A 20,554-nucleotide genomic window follows, 5' to 3' on the forward strand; every position below is an offset into this window, starting at 1 on the left:
ATGGTCATGACACTAACGAGTGTTTCACCTTAAAGTGGGAGATCAAACTCCTCATACAGTTCGGGAACTAAAAAAACTTCATCTACTAGGGCAGAAAAGGGTCACCCATCACGTGACTACTAGAAGTCAAGCACGCTTAACCATAGAGCTAGCCCATTCGGGTCAGGCTATCGAGCTAGCCCATTCGGGTCATCAGACATTTTGGTTTCAAGCATATTCAACTAATTTTTTAACACGCTAAAATTTCTTAGCACAAAACCTAAAACTTTTCGGGGTTACTGGATCAATCCATTGGTTTTGAGTTAAGAGTGACATCCCTACCTTCATGGAAATGTCACTGATCTCAAGCAAGCACCAATGCCACCACCACTAATGTTTCTAGTATCGTTAACCACACATCCGAGTGAGGTGTTAGCTTACGTAGAGAAGTGCAACATGGTGCAGCTACTACTATTACCGCCTATAATGGAACTTCTTGGGGTACAATGGAACTTCTTGGGGTTGACAAATCCAAATATTCATGATTCCACAAGTGACATGGTCATGACACTAACGAGTGTTTCACCTTAAAGTGGGAGATCAAACTCCTCATACAGTTCGGGAACTAAAAAAACTTCATCTACTAGGGCAGAAAAGGGTCACCCATCACGTGACTACTAGAAGTCAAGCACGCTTAACCATAGAGTTTCCTGGTTATCTCGTGGTCATATCCTACTTAAAACCAATTGGTGATAAGTAGGTGGACATTAATCATTTAACTATATCTCTCGATGGTAAGCCACATCGCCACGTCTCGAATCGAGCAAGGCTGAACTCGGTCAACCCAGTCGACGCCTAACACATACCCATTGAAAAAAAAAATCCGAGGACTAGAAAAACGAACTAAGGAGCCAGTTGGGATGCACGCAGGGAAGGTGCCTAGCTTAGGGAAGACGCCTAGGCTTAAGTGGCCGCATATAGGGAAGGTGCCTAGCTTGATTGGTTCGCACGCAAGGAAGGTGATGGAGAATGGGTTATATGGCTAGGCAGCATATAGGGACGACATCTAGCTTAAGTGGGCCGCACGCAAGTAAGGCTACATAATAGAAACAAAAAGAAAAAAAAATGAGGGAGAACAAACAAGTGCTAGTTGGGCCACATGTAAGGAAGGTGGTAGCCTAATTGAGGTTGCACAAAAAGAAGGCGGTTGGGAGCGAACTAGGTCGCATGTAGGGAAGACGAAAAACACTAAGTTGTCCAAAAAATGATAATAAGTTGGCCTGCGAGACACAGCTTGGAGCTAATTAGACCCAAATATTCGCACGAGGGATGAGTTAAGGGAAAAATAAAAGGAGGCATGGCTCGATGGAGAGCTATAAGAGAAACACCACTTGACATGACTTACAGTTGCGAGGTAGTAGGAAAGTTCAATTATCAAACGAGTGAACACAAAGAAAATTGTGGGACTAAGGAGGGATGTGATGTCATAAGCCAAAGACGGAAATGATGTCATGGGTTAGGGAAGTAGAGCACTGGGAGAGGGGTGGCGCAGCTCACCGTAGTCATGCGAGCCTAGTGCTCATGTGGCGGCCCCCCAGTCTCGATGGGGGTCTTTTATTGGACAATGGCGAGGAGGCCGCAACTATGATTCAAGGCCTAATTATTGGGGTGTAGAGTTGTGGCAGACTCCAAGGGTGCCAAGTAAATGGATTAGAAGGGTTGAACAACGTAACGAGGACCACACATTTGACATTGGATTTAAGTGGAAGGACAATATAATAGGGTGTCTTTACCACATTCAAACATCATCACCTTCGAACATAAGCATCTCTCCTCCTTATTCAGTCATTACACCTAGTGTAGGGCTTGTGGCTTGGACTACTTTGGGCCTTAACCTCCTTATTTATTTGTTAGCAACCCATTTTCGAATATTACATGGGCCTAGTGCCAAATTAATGTTAGCCTTATTATTTTCCTCGCTTTACTAGTACTTCAATTCGATTTTATCTGGACCCAATCTATTAAAAACCATCAAATATAAAGTCATAAAAATGTCACACTAAATTACTTTTAATTGAAGTTGGGGATAACTAACAATGAAGCAAAACAGGGAGAGCGATGATTCTTGACACTCACCCGTCCCTATTCCCTTAATTTTGGTCCTCATTGGAATGGGAGACATTGAAGTACTTCAACCCAACTATTCCATATTACCTTTCATTTTTACTATTCGTTGGTTAGATCAACTCATTGATATTCATTAAGTCATTAACTATTAATGAATTAACAGACCCAACTATAAACTAAGGTAAAAACTTGTTTGAGATCATTTCACGGATCTCAATCCGTGAGACGGGTCGAATATATGATTAATGAGGTTAAAGATCTAACTCAATCATCAAATATTTGATCCATAAATCAAAGATCTGACCCGTCTCACGGATTGAGACCCGTGAGACGGTCTCACACAAGGTTACCCATAAACTAATACCTTTAATTATTTCCAGTCTTCTATTAAAGTACAATTTAATACTCCCTCTGTCTCATTTTATGTGTCTACTTCGGTTAACGAGATTTGACTGAAGTTATTTTTAATTCAATTTTTTATAATATTAAATTTATTATTAGTATACAAATTTTATATATTTAAAAACTACACTAAAAGTACTATTAAACACAAAAAATCAAATATAAAAATAAGTAAAAAAAATACTAAAAAAATAAACAATGAAAATAGAGTTAATTTGACCTAGTAAGTAGAATAGATAAAATGAGATAGATGGAGTAATAAAAAGTTGAAATGAGCGCGAAGGAGTGTAAACTAGCATGATATTTAGCAATACCTAATCTTTCTGATAGACGAAGAGTTTTTCAAACTCATCTATCAATTCTAACAAGCCGCGGCGTCCTCCACTTATAATTAGTCAGCTAGATCGAGTAAAGCAGGTTCTTACGTACGTACATACATGCACTTGGTGCATGGATGTGGTTAAATGTAGATCCCTTAGGCCCCAGTTCCCACTGATGAAAAGCAAAAGCCCATAGCCCCACCATCATCATCTATCTATCCCAGAATATATAGGCACTGATTGGTAAATCACTGTTAGCTGATTGGGTTAGAAGGTATGATTAGTTGATGCTGATTGTAGAAAGTTGTTTGATAGATTAGCTGTTAGCTGATAGCTGTTTGGTATAATTTCTTTTCTCAAAAGGCTAATTGAAAAGGCTGCTTTGAGTAGCCTTTTCAATTTTAGTATTTTGGAGTTACAAAAAGTTTATTAACCAAACAACTAATAGTAGTCAAATAAGCCAAAATTGACTGATATGGTGATTATTTGTGAAACAGGGCCATAGTTGAAGCTTGGGTGGTCTGCTCTATATATAGCCTATTGCGGTGAACACAACATTTACACCATCTTCATCATTATCTATCTATCACCAAGAAAGAAAGGTGTTGCGTGAAGAAAAGAGCCTACTTAGATAGCCAAGGATGATCCCAAAATGATCATTCAAGTTATCTGCAGTGAATAATATGGCTTCTTCATTTAGAGGTCATCCGAAAGCTATCGCCGGAGACTCTTTTCCATCAGGCAACACCTCCATTTCTTTTCCATGCATTTAATTTATTCATCTTATGATCTGTACATATGGAAAGATTTGTGTGTTTAATTTCTCATCGCAAATGGAGGAAAGGTATTGCATGGAGACTGAGAGCTTTTTGTTGTAGCCAAGGATGACTTGCCTAGCTAGCTAAAATCTTGCCATTTCAAGGAATTTTCGTGTAAACTTTGCGTTTGATTTGTGGAATTGCATTAGTCAAAATAGAATTATGGAATGCATCCTGGCCTGCAATAGATCAGAAGGTATAGGCTAGTTGTCCGAGGCTACAACAGACGCTCTTCTTTTTCATGCAAAACCTTCTCCTCCGCACGTATATAGATCAGATGGTCAGATGGTGAAATTAGTGTAGCTCAGATCAGATCAATGAATCATGTATGGTAAGTTAGGGCTTTCAATTTTTATATTTTATTCGACTTTGCTATATATATGGGGAGGATTCAAATATATATATATATATATATATATATATAGAGACTTCAGATCAAATGAGGACCCATCCTTAGGTGAGGACGTGAGGACTAATCTTGTGCGTTCATTTTTTTATTTGGATGACCCATATTTGATTTCTTAAGATGCAATTGATTGATTTTTTTATTTTTTTTTTTTATTTTTGTTAAAGTGCAGATAGTTTTTCTATTTTTTTAAAGTGTGAGCGTATATGTAATCCTTGACCAAATTGGTTTTTCTATTTTCTTGGATCATTATCGTTGTGATTTGGAGCCGCGATTTCTTCATCATCGATCGAGTATTCGTCCATGCAAAGCGATCAGTATTTTTTATTTTTTTCGCTCGTTTTTTGAGTATAATATTGCCTATATTTGAATTGTGGAGTATATTTACACATGTTTGTCCTCACGTGAATATATATAAATCTGGCCTCCTTACATATAGTATGTGGTTTCGAATCAAAGAAAATTAGGTATTTTTTTGTTGGGGACCTCCAATGTTTATATATTATTGTTTTTATCTAAATTTGATCCCCTTACACTTAGTACGTTGTTTTTATTATTATTGTGCAGTCTTTTTTTCCCATATATATCACTACCATAACGAATCTCTAGGAGTTATAAAAAAAAAAACTAGGTATATATGTTAGTGATAGGGATTATTTCCTGGATATTGCGACCGTATGGCAACCGACCTCTGAGCTACATATTAGCTGAGCAACACGCCTACCGGTCTATCTGACCTTCTCCTCCCGGCCTAGAGAGCCCGCAAGGCAATGCTCACGAGAACACTCAAGTTTGCCTGGTTCGACCTACTTATCCTGGAGCGCCCCTCATGTCTTGGCCCATAGCCGCCAAGCACTTGGGCAAAAGGCAGGGGCCTATGTTTGGCCCCGTGCATGGCTTCCACGCGGCACCCATGCCGCAAGACCGGCACCTATCCCCTGACACCCTATAAATACCGCATTTAATGTTAGAAAGTGAACTTTTGGCTGTTTTCACTATTAAATAGTTAAGTAGTTCGGAAACCTCTGACCCACTGTCACGCTGACTGGACTACGCTTAGGGTATAAAATCATTGTACCCGATTCACAAGTAATAAAATATATTTGATCGTACTTCACTGTGAAACCGTGTATTAATCTTATCAGTTAGTTATAAACCTCCATATGTTATTTAAATACCTAAAGCCTATAAGAGGGGATCATTTTATACTTCGGTATACTAATTGCATACTTTATGAAAATCATTTCACAACATTAAGGGCAGATATGATCTCAAACTTAATAGAATACCGAGAAATTTCATGTAATGAAAAGATCTTCAATATTTAAATCCACGTAATTGTTAGACTAAACCAAAAGTTCAAAAGATAATCAATTTGCAACTTATAGCAAATACATATTTACTGATCATAAAAGAGTAACTAGGTTCCAATACATTCCCCAACTTGGACCTTAAAATCTACATACTGATAATCGGTGTAAAAGATAAGAATTCGTGGAAAACTAAATCTGGTAGAGAAAGTTAAGATACTTAACTTTGTCACTTTTGAAATCTCTCGAAGAATTATGTCTTGAAGACGTTATAGGTATACCAAATAATTATAATATTGGGAATGTGGAACGACCAGATCTAAATACCTTTGGGAAATTATTAGAACCTGGTTGACTTAAAAATTGACATGAATCTTTTATAAATATGAGTGAAATTTATGTAAATATATATTATAGTTGTCGACAACATAATTACCTTTATAATTGCTCTTGTTATATGACAATCTAGATCTAGAGTTAGACGCTAGAAGCGTGCTCACTGATTAATATAAAATGACGAAATTAAGACATATATAGCTCAGCTCGCTAAATAAATGTATTCATTTTATAACACGTACACCATTGATTGTTAACCATATAAGTTACAAATGGGTGTTTGTACGAAAGAGAAATAAGAATAATAAGGTGGTGTGATATAAAACGATGCTAGTAGCTCAAGGGTTTATGCAGAGACCCATGATTGATTTTGATCAAATATAATCTCCCACAATAGATGGCATCCGCTACTTAACATTGTTGGTAGTGAATAAAAAATTTAGATATGCAGTTGACGAGCATCATGATCGCATACTTATGGGTTATTCGACGCTAATATTCATTTGAAAAGTCTCTGATGAATTTAAAATTCTCAAAATGAGTAGAAATGAAAATCACAAGATGTATAATGTTAAATTATAAAGGTTTATATGTCTAGGAATAGTCAACATAAGCAAATAATAAGTGTCATTATGTTTAACAGAAAAAAGGGACAAAAACAAGTGATATAATTTGGATTGAGAATTATTATGTTTTTAGATTTATAGTACAAATGTAATACTTTTATAATAGACAATTTGTAGGAAATAAAGAGTTATTACATAGTAGAATTGCAATATAATCAATACGCTAAGTCTTATATAGTTATATTACTTATATATAATACTTTATAACAGAAATATAATACTTTAAAACAAAACTGTAATAGACAAATAATATTACTAAACATATATGTCATAGGACACAAATTCACTTGACCTGACTCGTTTCACGAATTGAAACCCGTGAGATGGTCTTAAACAAATTTTTCTGTGGACCATGTATACAAGATATATTTTTAATATACTAAAAGTACTTTATTTGTATACTAAATGTACATTATTTGATAGCATATAAAATAATGTACTTTCAGTACTTAAATAATGTATTTTCTATGAATATAAAGTACATTTTTAATATGCTAAAAGTACATTGTTTTTGTACTTAATGTAATTGTAGTATGCTAAAAGTACATTATTTAATACATTATTTAATACATTATTTACTAAATGTATTTGTCGAATGAAACTGTAATAAAATTAAAATGATACTATAGTGTTGTTATAATGAAACTAGTGTGTGTGAAAAATGAAACTAAAATTTAGAGTCATACAATAACATATATTGTCAAATGAACCTGGAGTGTAATTAAAATAAAATTTTAGCATTATTATAATTAAACTAGTGTGTGTGAAAAATGAAACTACAAAATAGAGATCATGCAATTATGTATACTGTCAAATGAAACTGTAGTAGAATTAAAATGATACATTGATATTGCTATAATGAAACTAGTGTGCATGAAAAATGAAACTGAAAACAGAATATTATTGTCAAATGAAACTAAAATATAATTAAAATGATACTTACTTCATGAATTACACTGTTACATGGACCATGGTCCAAGTAAAATTTACCTTATTTGATAAAATACAAAATAATATCAGTAGTTATGTCGTGGACCCAAGTCCACCTTGCAAGGTGGACCTGTGTCCAAAAACGACGCCGCTTTTTTTTTTTTTTTCATTTTTTACTACTAAACATATTGGCCTGAAATGTGGAACACAAACTCTACATTCACATACACTATATTCTACATTCATAATTTGTAAACTCCACATTTACACATTACATGATTATATGTTTAGTAACTATATTATCACTGTTATGCATTCACACATTCAAAACTTATATTCACAGGTCCTATACTCCATATTCACAACTTGAGAACTCCACATTCACACATTACAGGGCTAGAAGTTGCTAGAACTTCTTAACTCTGTTACAGATTCACACATGCATAACTCTACATTCACGATTTCTATACTCCATATTCACAATTTGAAATCTCCACATTCACACATTTCTGGGCAACTCTACATTCACACAATCATAAGTTTACATTCACACTTTGAAACCTTTACATTCACACATTTTTGGACAACTCTATATTCAACAATATGTTTACTAATTTTAAAAAAAAACAAAACAAAACAAAACGACGTAATTTGCGAAATAATATACTTTTGAAAAACATTGGTTGACTAAAAATTTTTTTAAAAAAATAGTGGCCCGGCCCAATGATGACTATATTTTCGGAATAATTAAAACCTAGTCAACTCTCCTTCCTAACGTCCCTACCATTTCCCTATCTTTCTCACTCGTAGAATAGCATTCTCGATGGCGATCACAAATTCCCCCGCGATGATCGTGGCGGTCGCGTTGGCGGCGCTCTTCATGTTCTCAGTTGCCTCCGTGACGGCCTCAGATGGTCCATTCATATTGGCGCACAAGAAAGTTTCTCTCACGAAGCTCAGTTCCAGCACTGAGCGAGTATCCGTTTCCATCGACATCTATAACCGCGGATCTAAGTGAGGACCTGCATTTCTCATACCTTAACTCTCCTTTTATATGCACATTTTTCATGTTCATTTCAATGTCTGTATATATGTGCTAGATTTTGTTTTTTGAAGTATCTGCCATTCTTAGATTGAATAATTGTGTCTAAATTGGCTGAAATGCGGTTGCATGGAAAGATATAAATTGCATTGTGCTTTGGTAGAAGACTAGAAGTTACAGACCCCTTTTGTCTGGCATAATAAAACTTCTTTTTTCCAGAAATGGAGTGAAGAATTGATTGGCATGTTGAAACAAAACTCTATAATTTAATTTGATGGCTTGATCATGTTAAAATGTTATAATTAATTATACTGGAGTAATGAGTTTCTATGGTGCTATACTTCACCTTGCTCTGCTCGCTGAAAAGGAAATAACTATGCTTGGGTGAGAGAGCTACAACACCTTCAACTAATGTTTCCATTTTTGGACTTTGGAGTATGGAAAGATGATGTATGTCACCACTCACCTTAGAAAATTCCTTTACTAACTAGCTTGTAGCATTGTAGTGTTTATACTCGAGAATTCAAAGGAATAACCAAGCTGCATGTTAAATAATTGTGCTTTGATTTGATTTCTGGATCATTTTATGTAAATTCTGTGTCAATTTGGCATGTGCAACTGAAATGACAAAGGAAGAAGGAGAAGAATCTATTTAAACCATGATCATCTCATGTTAGGATTTTACTAGGGAGTTAAATGTATCAAATCACCTGAGTTATGGTGCTCCAATGTAAGTATGTAACATGTCCTACTCCAAGGGATTAGAAATTGTTTAGAGAAGTTATTTGTTCAATGTGAAGAAAAACACTATGCTCTTATTATAAAACTGTTCTGCTTATGATATAAGCCATTAACTAGATATATGTCATTATGTCCAAGTCTTGGGAAATAATGTTCATCAGACTATTTTTCTGAACTGTTATTGATTCCACTTATTTCACACTGTGCAGGACTGCTTATGATGTAACTCTTGAAGACAGTAGTTGGGATCAAGAAATATTTTATTTCGTGACTGGCAACACATCTAAGTCATGGGAAAAGCTTGATGTGTAAGTTGACCTTATTGCTTCTTTGTTTTCTAGGTTTAGTGATTCATTTTGAGGTCCATATATTTTATTTTTATCTCTTAATAATTATATGTTCTTGTTATGTAAAAATGCCAGCGGTTCTGTTGTTTCCCACTCCTTTGAGTTGGAATCCAGAGTGAAAACTACTTACTATGGTGCACCTGCTCTTATCACATATCATGTTGCCAGCAAGCCCAAACTACAGGTTTGATCACCTTAACAACATATTTGGTTCATGGAATTGATTAGGAATAGAATGAGGTTCTACAGAAATGATCTATTTCATGGTTTGGTTTGTTTTCAGTTATATTGAATTGAATTCCATGAAATGACTTGTTCCCTTTTGTGAAGGGAATAATCATTCTAGACTCTTCCTTGGTATTAGCTATTCCCATTGGCCACGGAGTTGACAAAAAATTTCACTGAGACAAAAATACCTTCCTCTTTTACCACATCATTATATTATGTAATGATGATAATCATAATGTATATTATTATTATTATTATTATTATTATTATTTGTGTCAGTGTTATTGCATTTTTATTATAGATCTATTCCTTTACCATTTCTTAAGCCAACAAAACTATGGAATAGTATTATTTATGTAATCATTTTAACCAAACAATTGAATAATATTTGTATTCTATTCCATCTTTTTCCTTTATGGGATTTTATTCCTATTCGTTTGGTGTTTATTCCATGAATCACATGGACCATAAAAATTATTGATGTAATTCTTGATAGCAACCTTTGTTTCTTAAGAGAGGATAGTTCGAAGTCCCTTGTTTTCTAACTTAAATTGTTTTTGTTTGTAGATAGCATACTCAACTCCAATTATACCATTGGCAATCCTATCTGAAAAAGTGGTTGAAAGCAAATTGGTATTGGTAATTCACTAATTCCTTTTCCTCTTAGATTGAAATGAAAGATCTTATTAACATGCATTTTAGTTTCTTCAAGATGATCTTTCTGTTCTGACTGTAAGATTTTTGCTTCATGTTTTTTCTTGGGCTGTTCATTTCTTATTGCATTGGCTGGGGATTCCTTTAGGCTAAGGTAAAATTCATTTCATTCTTTATAATTTAAATTTGATATTGATATTGATTTTATTTCCATGTGCTGGTGCCTGGCAATCTCTCTCACTCAAAGTCACTTGTTTGAGTAAAGGAAAAAGTGTCAAATAGGTCACTAAATTAATCGCTTCTGTGCAATTAAACCATCAAACAAGCAAAATATGTGCATTCGATCATATTGCTTACCTGTTATGTATTAAGAGTCGCCCTTTCCTTTGCCATACTAGTTGGGATGAAATATTGAAATGTTTACCATTTTGCTTTCTATATATGGTTACCATTTTGAAAATTGACCTTTTGATTTACTTAGTTGTTAAATGTCTACTTTGGATATGGTGCAAATATATATGTTATTCTACTACCTTTGTGCAGAGTTTATGGGGAAAATATGGATCCCATGTTTGTGTGGTGACTATTGTGGTACTGTTTGCTAATGCTATTGCTACTCCATCAAAACTGAGTGGAAAGAAGAGGCATTGAGTATCATCTGGCTGATGGTGGGAATTTGTTTAGTTTTGTTGAAAATAGGGCTTTGTATTGTACTTGGGAGTTGGGATACAAAAATGTCAGTTAACCTATAGCTTAGCAATTGGAATTTTAGACTACCATCTTAGGACAAACACCAATGTGTTAAAAATGTACAAGCCTTGAAGTGGGCACAGAATGATAATAAAGATCTACTTATTATTCTCATCAGTCATCACATTATTATTATTATTATTATTATTATTATTATTTTTCATAACAAATTTGACCAAATTTTATTGATAGATAAAAAGAACTATATATCAGTTGCAAAAATTAGGTGCCGGCCAGCCGTCTAGCGGTAATAGGTGGTCTAGGCGGTCAGCCAGTTAGACCGCTGCCTAAGCGTCGCTTAGGCGTTGATCGCCTAGGCTTCCTTGGTGTTCACTCAAAACGATCGTTTTGAGCAAAATAACCTTTTTTTTTTTTAATACAACTAACTCTATTAGATTGTAGTATCTGTTCAAACATACTTTCTTAACCTATTGAAGCACAAAAAGTCAGTATCGCCTCCACTAAGGTTCAAACTCATTACCTCCTATATAAGAGGGACCTCCTATATAAGAGAGTCATTACTCTGCCATTTGAGCACAAGGTGCTTGGCAGCAAAATAACCTTAAATTGCTCAAATTCTAGATGTTTTTTAGATTAATATTTTAGTATTAACTATTAGAATATTAAATAGTTTATAATTATTAGTCTTAAAAAAATTATAAAAATTTAAACAACATTTTAAAAAATAAAAATAAAATAGAAAAATACATAGGCACCTAGGCGCCCCGGGTACTTGAGGAGCGCCTAGCAATTTTGAGACATTGAGCTTGTTAGAGGATAAAAATAAAACTAGGGACTAAGGGCATTTTTGTATTTTTGTTCATCTTTCTGTTATGCCCGCTATGTATATAGGGAAAATGACAGAAATATGAATGCATGGCATTCTATTGACAAAATTGTGAACGAATCTAATAATTGACAAAAATATAAAAAACTCAGTTGCCAAATGCGTTCTATGTCAGAATTGGTCAAACACAAACACTTGCGTTTTTCAAAAAACGCAAGTGGGTTAAATTTTCTTAATTTTTAATTTTTTTTTGGTCTCCGGCGACCATATGGTCGCTGCTTCTCCTTCGCTGGAGAAGCCAGCAACTAAGTTAATTTATTGACGCTCCTATCGATAAGCATTTGGTTGATGCTCACCGCGTTCTACATTATATCAAGGGAGCTCCTGGCCAAGGGTTATTCTATCCAACCAATAACACCCAACAAATCAACGCCTTCTCAGATTCTGATTGGGTTTCTTGCATGGAGAGTCATAAGTCTGTTACTGGTTACTGCATGTTCTATGGTTCTACTCTTGTATCTTGGAAATCAAAGAAGCAAGCTACTGTGTCGAAGTCTTCCTCAGAAGCTGAATATCAGGCTTTTGCCACCACCGTTTGCAAAATCCAATGTCTCGTTTTGTTGCTCACAGACTTGCATGTGCAAACAGACAAACTTGTCACTCTGTTTTGTGATAACAAATCTGCTGTGACTATCGCTAAGAACCATGTGTTTCATGAACACACTAAGCACGTCAAAATTGATTGCCATATTGTTCATGAAAAAGTTACTCATGGTCTGATCAAGTTGCTTTTTGTTTCTTCGTCCAACCAGACAGCCGATGGCTTCACCAAATCCCTTCCTGTTTCTCCGTTTCGATTGTTTGTATCTAAGTTGGGTGTTCAAGACCTACACACTCCAGCTTACGTCAGGAGGGAAGGGGGGGGGGGGTTAGAGGTTAAAATTAAACTAATAGGGGCTAAGGGCATTTTGTTCATCTTTCTGTTATACCCGCTATGTATATAAGCTGCCTGTAACCACTTAAGACAGTTACCTTCTCTTCAATGAAGATATTTTGCTAGAACTTTCCAGTAGCTTGTTCCTCAGAGTTTAAAGTTAAAATCCTTTATTCGCAAAAGTTCTACATCTTATTGAAGAAGAAATCACAACTAGGAGAAACTAGCCAAGACCAATGAGATGATTTTGAGATCAAATCTCGTGAAGGGGTTAACACGTAAAGAGCAGTAAAATGATTTTGTGATCAAATCCTAAAAAGATGGCATGGAACAATCTTGTAGTTGACTTTGTGATCAAGGTTGGAGATTAGTGTTAGAGTACGTAACTATTGTATTAATGTTTGTAACAAAACTAATAAATAGTGAAGTTCCTTCCTGGTAATAGAAAAAGACTGAATTAAGAGGATTATATCACCCCTCAAACCACAATAAAAATCATTACATGTTTATATTCTTACACTATCAGCATTTACACATTTCACTTATACTTTGTGATTGTATTTGGTTGCAAGTCTTATCACAAATATTCAAAACTCTATGAATTAGAGCAAAAATTAGTGGTGTAAACTTTAAAACCACATGAATTAAAGATTTTTGCGTGTGTTAACAAACTCTAAAAACCAATTGAGCTATATACTTGGGTTATTGAAATGTTATATTAACAGAGTAACTTTGCTATTTTGTAATCCAAACACCATTATATATATATATATATATATATATATATATATATATATATATATATAAAGTATTCCTTTTGTGAAAAATAGGATTAAATCATAGCCATAGATATGTCTTGATATAAATAAGAGACATGAAAAGTTTATGTCAAAATTGTAACGTTTTGGCGCATTACGATGGCAGGAATTGCCCTCTTGGAATAGATGATTGACTTTATTTTGTTTAAGACTTCATTATAAAATACACATTCATTAGGTTGTATAACATCTTGTACTACATTTCATGTCGAAAACAATATAATAAATATGTTGTATGTAGTTCTATTTCATTAGAAAGATAATATGCACTGGAAGACACAAAAAATATGTACTCGATGGCACAAAAAATGCACTATAAAGCATAAAAATAAAAGGCATTGACTATTTTTTTAAGACTTTCTCTTTCGAATTCATAGACTTCATTTTGAAATACACATTTATAGCTTCTATCACATCTTGTACTACATTTTATATCCAAAACAATAAATATGTTCTATGCAGTTTTGTTTCATTAACAAGATAATATGCACTGAAAAGCATATAAGTGTTCACTCGTAGTCACAAAAATTTGCACTCTGAGGCATACAAATGTGTACTAGAAGACACATAAATGTGCACTCAAAGGCACAAAATTATACACTCAAAGGTACAAAATTGTACACTCAAATGCACAAAATGTGTATTGGAAAGCGCATAAATATGCAATCAAAGGCACAAAATTTTGCACAGAAAGACACATAAATGCGCACTCGAATCCTTTGATTTGTGTACCTTAAGTTTTATGGTGTTTTTAGTTGGATAGTTATAACTTTGGACCTTAAGGTGCATAACTTTGCACCTAAAGGTGCAAAGCTTTGAACCTTAGGGTACATAACTTTGAAAGTTAGGATCCAAAGTTATTAGGGTGCAGAACTTTGCAGCTTAGGGTGTATAAGATTGAACTTTAGAGTGCACAACTTTGTACATTTAGGTGAATACCTTCACACATAAAAGTGGATAAGCAGTTCAGTTAATATAATAAAAAAATTAATTCTAATTACAAACATTCAGTACCAAATTAACCCAACAAGAATTTCTAAGAATCATACATCCAATAATAAGTTCTAACAATCATACGTCCAACAACATTCATCATTCAATCATTCCTTTCTAACAAACTTGAGAGCTTTAGACTTGTTTTCATCGCGTAATTCATTGTTTTGTGTAGACAAAATGACAATAACATATTTCACCCTTAGCCGATTCAGTTGGCTTTTATTATCCCTATCAAGTTCACAGTCCCAATCTCACAATCCACCACCTATGTCGATTTTCATGTGGCGCATTACAAATACGCCACAATCTTCTTTATTCTTTTAGTTTCTCCATGACATTTGAAGTTTGACTCGGTTGATTGGAATAAGGCGACTTGATTTTAGGAGTAAGCCCTTATTAGTATGCACTCTGCATATACTTTATGAACAATTTTTTTTTTCTGCAAATGAATGCTTTAATTAGGAAAGATTGTATAGTTCAAAATCCATTTTTAGTGTCTTTGAAACCTTACCAACTCCAAAGGCACCGACTGCTCCATTACCTCCATACTTGTCTTCATTATTTTACTCCAAAAATTTTATTATTTTAACACATAAAATACATTATATATTATTCGAACTCATAAAACTCATAAAATACATTATCTATACTTATAATAAGAGTCAATAATGTTAGACCCTTAACTGGAATTAAAAAAAATGTTGGTGTAATAGTCTGCTATAACATATTGTACTTTGTGTTCTTCTTATTGTGCAACCTCCAATTAAATTCTTAATATATCTTAATCTTTTATAATTTTACCAAATTTTTCCGTTAAATATAACGGAAGTTTAACATTAAATTCTTTAGGCAATTTTTTTCTTTATTGCAGTTTTCAAACAAATTGGTAATATTCTATAATACAATTCTGTATAGATTTCTAACTTAAAATTGGAATATTGAAGTCTTAGATTCTATAATACAATTTTGTATAGATTTCTAACTAAACCATTATTCTACCCAAAACAACAGTATATAAACCCCTCCCCTTCTCACTGGTATTCACCCAAAACTAAACATAACATATTCTGCAACACACCATCTACTTGACATTCTATAGGTATGATTGTCAAAATATTATCATGCTAATTCTATTATTTGTATTTGTATTCATAATGATTACAGTTTTAAAAAAATCAATGATGGTATACTCATTAATTAGTATAACTTCAATATCGTTATGTAAATATATCTATTGTATAATCTGTTCATCTATACTTGTATCCTTGTATGTAATGTTGTGATTCTCATTATATTCCTCTATAATTTACACATTTTAGTTACTCCAAACTCCCTAATCTATGGTTTTTGAATTTATGTTGTGGTTCCCATTATATTATTTTATAACATCCTTTATTAACATATTTTCCATGACACAACGATATTAGTAATGACAAATGCAGTAAAGTTAATTGATATTGACACACAAACTGTGGGCTGAAGTTGTACAGTTCGTGTCATTAAGAAAAACGAACCAAAAAACGCTATTGGAACACGCCTGAGAAAGAGTATATGCACATCGTACTTGAGAATGAAACAGTAAGTAAATAGTAAAATTTTTCTCCCTTTATTATTATTATTATTATTATTATTATTATTATTATTATTTTTATCATTATTAGTATTATTATTATTATGAAGATGCTCTAATTCACCACCAACATCATTGTAAATGCTATATCTAAATGCAAGGAACTCGGGTTCAATCAATAATGTTTGATAATGACATTGGAATGTATGATATCACTTTACAAACCAACAAATGGTACATCATCATCTCAAACGTCATTATCAAACATGTCCGGACGAACTATAAAGTACTTGATCACAAATACAATTACACATGAATTTTAAATGGTCGGATCGGTGTCCAAACAAGTGACAATGATGCTACGCCATTTGCTCCCATGTAAGTGCTTTATTTGTTTCTACTTATTTTAGTTGCAATTTAGCTATTTACAATTTCGTTATGTTTTATTAAAATATATAAGCATCGAGACTATTTCTTTGATTTTTATTAATTTAGCATTTTTTTCTCTCTCATTATTATATGACTACATTAACCAATTAAGAAACATTAATTTAAAAATACGCATTGGGCATTGGTTTAATCGCGCAACACGCGTGTGATAACTAGTTCTAATACATAAAGTACATTATTTTAACTCCTAAAATACATTATCTTATCCCAAAATTAACGATGTCGTTTTGGACCATGGCTCACGGTAATTTAAATCACACCAATATCGTCATTAGATACAACATAAAATCAGGCGATGTAAAAGCCTAACTATTTTTAATTAAAATCAGGCGATGTAAAAGCCTAACTACTTTTAGTCATTAGGTGTCACCGTGTCACGATCTTCAAGATTTGGCAAGTTAGTTCTTTTTTTTTTTTTTTTTTTTTGGAAGTATTGGCAAGTTAGTTCTGCGAACGTAATAACCTAGCCAAATATTATTTCCTGTGCTATGTAATATGTATATCTGGCAACTTCAAAATGTTACCATCCAATCCATCATTTTCAAACCCTTGCCTTCCTCCATTAACAAGCTGAACATTGATTTAAGAAAGCTCTTCAAATTGCATTATCCATTCGGAACATGTAAAATTTGTGCTTACATTGAAAATGTTACATTTGTACCCAAGAACAAATATGGGTCTATCCTTTTCAATAAACTACAAATACTAAGCTATATGCTACACTATATTTGCCCAGAGCCGCCATTGATCAAGGAAAAAGCTCAAATTATGCACATTGTTTGGACAGTCAATACTTGATTAAATCTTCTATATATAATCCTTCTTGCAAAGGGAAAAGATGACTTGCAGACTAAACCATGGAGCATACAGATGGCATTTTCGGCCATGGCATATGTGACAAGGATTACCGGGTGAGTTCCTACTCACCAACCACTTTAAGGTGATATAGAAGTGTATATCCCCGAAATCGGATTAAGCAAATTCAAGAATAATTGGTCCGATGGAATAGTTATGATTGGCTCGATGGCACTGTGCAGAGTTGCCCGTGTCCTGGATCATGCTCCAAGGGGTACAAGATGGCTCCTTTCACATATTTTTGGTGCTCTATAGCAGCTTGTCTCATGCTTGACATGTCCCTAACCTTTCCTTTAACTTGCTTTGCAATGATCGAACATGCAGCCAAAGGATCCATATATCCGGCACCAACCCTCCTAAAGAGTGCATAAAAACTACAAGAGTTATTGAATGTGTTGTAGATTGAAATATAAGTGGTTGTGGTTGTACCTTGTCGTGGCTTGCACTAAGAATCAAACAAGAATGGTAAAAACAGGCACTATCAACTACCTTAATAATTTCTCAGACACCACTCTGGCAGCAGTTATCAAGCTGCGGCTAGGTAACCACTCCACTACACGATTTGGATCCGGCCGCATTGGAGAATGTATTTTAATAAGCTTGAATTACAAATGTAGAAAATGTCAGCAAGAGAAACATGTAATGCGCAAACAACAGACATCAGAGAGATTCACTGAAAAAGTATTCTAAGGGAAATGCTTGACTAATTATTTGGAATGAAATCTTCAGCTGCTAAGTTCTGAATTTTTTACAGAAAACATCATAAAATTGTCTAAATTTAACTGGGTTTGAACTTTTCAAAGTGGTGGAGAGTGTATGTAGTAGTAGCAATAGTAGCATCTATAAAGTATGTTAAACATTTGAAATGTCCCAAAATAAAGTGTCATATAATTGGGGATAAAGGAAGTACCGCATTTCTAGAAATACCATACAACAAGGCAATGATGTGACTTGTGAGCATTTTCATCCACATCTTCTTCACGACATTCAGATTAAGTTATTAAACAATTGTCAATGCACAAAAAGAACTTTTCATGGACCACCTCCAATGATCAAATGTTGATTTTTTGTCTTTTTTTTTTTTCCTTTTTTTTAGTACATCTAATGAAAGATGGGAGTGGTGAGGTTCGACTTTACTTACTTTAAGCATCTTAAAATAGCATACTTTGAGTCCATAAATAAGGCTGAATGCCTTTCTTATCTTTATTTTTTGGTAAATTTAGAATGTCCCCTTTTTTATTAAAATAGAATTTGAACATGGAGTACAAAGTTCTTGCATACTAACAGAGAAGTTAGCTACAAAGTTCAATTCTAAAATTTAATTATGGACTCTAATAGATGACCACCAATATGCTGCTATCCCAATTTCTTAACAAAATAATTACAAAAAATCCACCATTTTTAGATGGAATATTAAAGACAGGAAATATCCAGTGAGAAACCATTGCAACTAGTAAAAGCAGTTGGAAACTTACCCCTAAGCATTCCATCATTTGATAGTAAGCCCTTCCCTGCAGTGGGGTATGACCCTGTCTCGACTCTGAGAAATATCTGGTCCTGAGATGACAAAAAGGGCCGCTTAAATCCATTTTCTTGGCTTTGTTTAATAGCCTTTTTGTTTATGACAAATTATTTTGTTTAAACAAAAGGGAAAGTAAAAGGAAACAGAACACACTCTGGAGGTTTCTGTTATCTTCACTTACCATTCTTTATAGCCTGGATCAACAGTAAAACCATACATGTCCACTGATTCACAGATGGAAAGAGCAAATTCAAGGGCCTTTAGTCCCGTTCCTTTTGCTGCTGAACCAAAGGATGCGCCCAACATTAGGTATACAGGATTGAGAATTGGAACTTCCTACAGAATAACAAAAAGGCATAGTCAAAGTCTATGTGAAGGTAACAAATCTATTCATATTAAATTTTCCTGGATCAACTAGATGCCCACACTTAAAGTGGGGAAAAGTTTTGGCTTACTCTGGTTTGGTAAACTTTGCAGCATCTCATGACACCATCAAATATTAAAAGGTTTAGACAAACAGGAATATAAAAATGGTGCTCAATATAGTTAATAGTATATCAATTAGCTCTCTCCATAACAAAAATATGGATCCACTTCCTACTTCACAAATATGAATAGAACATTTCGACTAAGGATTTGGTATAGACTAGAGAGGGGAGAGCAGAATCAGCAGATAATAATTCCAGCATTCTTTTGTCCACCTTGTATTGGCATTTCTCCAAACAACATTGCCTAAAAGAATTATCTGATACCCTAGTTCTTACCTCCCAAATATAGAATAAAAAGAAAAAAGATCATAAGGGAACTTCAGTCCATAGTCATTTTCTTTGTTCCACCCTCCTGTTTCAAATTACTCATAATTACAACAGTGTTGGCTTTCCACACTGAACAAAGTATCATATTCGATTATATTTCTAAAAGTTTGATTTCCTGGTCCTCAACTTCCAGTTTCTTGTGGTACTAGGCAACTGCTTATCAGTAAAATCTATTTAGTAGGTAATGAAAAGAAAATTTCTCATTTGACATAATTATATTAATTGAAAAAAGGGATAGGTTATCAAAAAATAAAAAATAAAAATAAAAATAAAAAAAGAAAGAAAGAAAGAAAGAAAATATAAATAGATTATCTAATTGTTACACCTTGCACATTCAAAAAATATGCACAAAACTGACAAGAGAAAACTTGTGGCAGCAAAGAGCAATGATAGACAGCACCAAAATAGCAAATATCTGTGGATACACAAATTGAAGTTTTAATTAAAACGTGTCAAAAGAAGTATGATGAATTAAAAAGAACAGGAAAACAATCCACAAGTTCAATTATCTTGGAGCATATACTATACTTGTAGAATTGAAGCAGTAAGAAGAAAACTTCATGATAAAGTAAAAGCTCCACTTAGACAAAATAGTACAAAACCATAGACAATGCAAAAACCTTTCATAATTGAAGAGATCATTAATTCCCTACACAAAAATAAAACTTCAACAGTGTTCTCTGTACTAATCTCTATATCACAGGAGAAGAAAAAAAAAAAAAAAAAAAAAAAAAAAAAAAAAAAAAAAAAAAAAAAAAAAAAAAAAAAAAAAAAAAAAAAAAAAAAAAAAA

General features: G+C 33.7%; 2 protein-coding genes and 1 long non-coding RNA gene across 5 annotated transcripts in view; 2 read left to right on the top strand and 1 right to left on the bottom strand.

The window, feature by feature from the left end:
* Positions 1 to 3,406: 3,406 nt before the first annotated feature.
* Positions 3,407 to 5,162, top strand: LOC115996511. Of its 2 annotated transcripts, none has more exons than XR_004093636.1 (2): positions 3,407 to 3,977; positions 4,220 to 5,162. It is a non-coding gene; the product is annotated as an uncharacterized LOC115996511 (long non-coding RNA). The 2 variants fall into 2 exon arrangements; XR_004093637.1 differs by having other exon boundaries at positions 4,225 to 5,162.
* Positions 5,163 to 8,042: 2,880 nt separating this feature from the next.
* On the top strand, positions 8,043 to 11,133 carry LOC115996504 (translocon-associated protein subunit beta-like). Of its 2 annotated transcripts, XM_031235763.1 has the most exons (6): positions 8,043 to 8,268; positions 9,247 to 9,345; positions 9,460 to 9,568; positions 10,180 to 10,251; positions 10,415 to 10,420; positions 10,810 to 11,133. In XM_031235763.1, exons 1-6 carry the CDS (start codon positions 8,078 to 8,080, stop codon positions 10,915 to 10,917), a joined length of 585 nt encoding a protein of 194 aa, XP_031091623.1. In that variant the 5' UTR covers positions 8,043 to 8,077; the 3' UTR covers positions 10,918 to 11,133. The 2 variants fall into 2 exon arrangements, with proteins under 2 accessions (XP_031091623.1, XP_031091624.1); XM_031235764.1 differs by lacking the exon at positions 10,415 to 10,420.
* A 6,015-nt stretch (positions 11,134 to 17,148) lies between these two features.
* Positions 17,149 to 20,554, bottom strand: part of LOC115996495 (sialyltransferase-like protein 2) — a 9,558-nt gene continuing 6,152 nt past the window's right edge. The window contains exons 9-12 of the mRNA XM_031235751.1: positions 19,130 to 19,284; positions 18,902 to 18,983; positions 17,916 to 18,025; positions 17,149 to 17,782 (exon numbers count right to left, since the gene is read on the bottom strand). Of these exons, the coding sequence (XP_031091611.1) occupies positions 17,581 to 17,782; positions 17,916 to 18,025; positions 18,902 to 18,983; positions 19,130 to 19,284 (549 nt within the window). The 3' untranslated portion in view covers positions 17,149 to 17,580. The remainder of the gene's footprint in view (positions 17,783 to 17,915; positions 18,026 to 18,901; positions 18,984 to 19,129; positions 19,285 to 20,554) is intronic.

Source organism: Ipomoea triloba, chromosome 11 (genome assembly GCF_003576645.1).
Source record: "Ipomoea triloba cultivar NCNSP0323 chromosome 11, ASM357664v1".
In the NCBI taxonomy this organism is placed as follows: domain Eukaryota; kingdom Viridiplantae; phylum Streptophyta; class Magnoliopsida; order Solanales; family Convolvulaceae; genus Ipomoea; species Ipomoea triloba.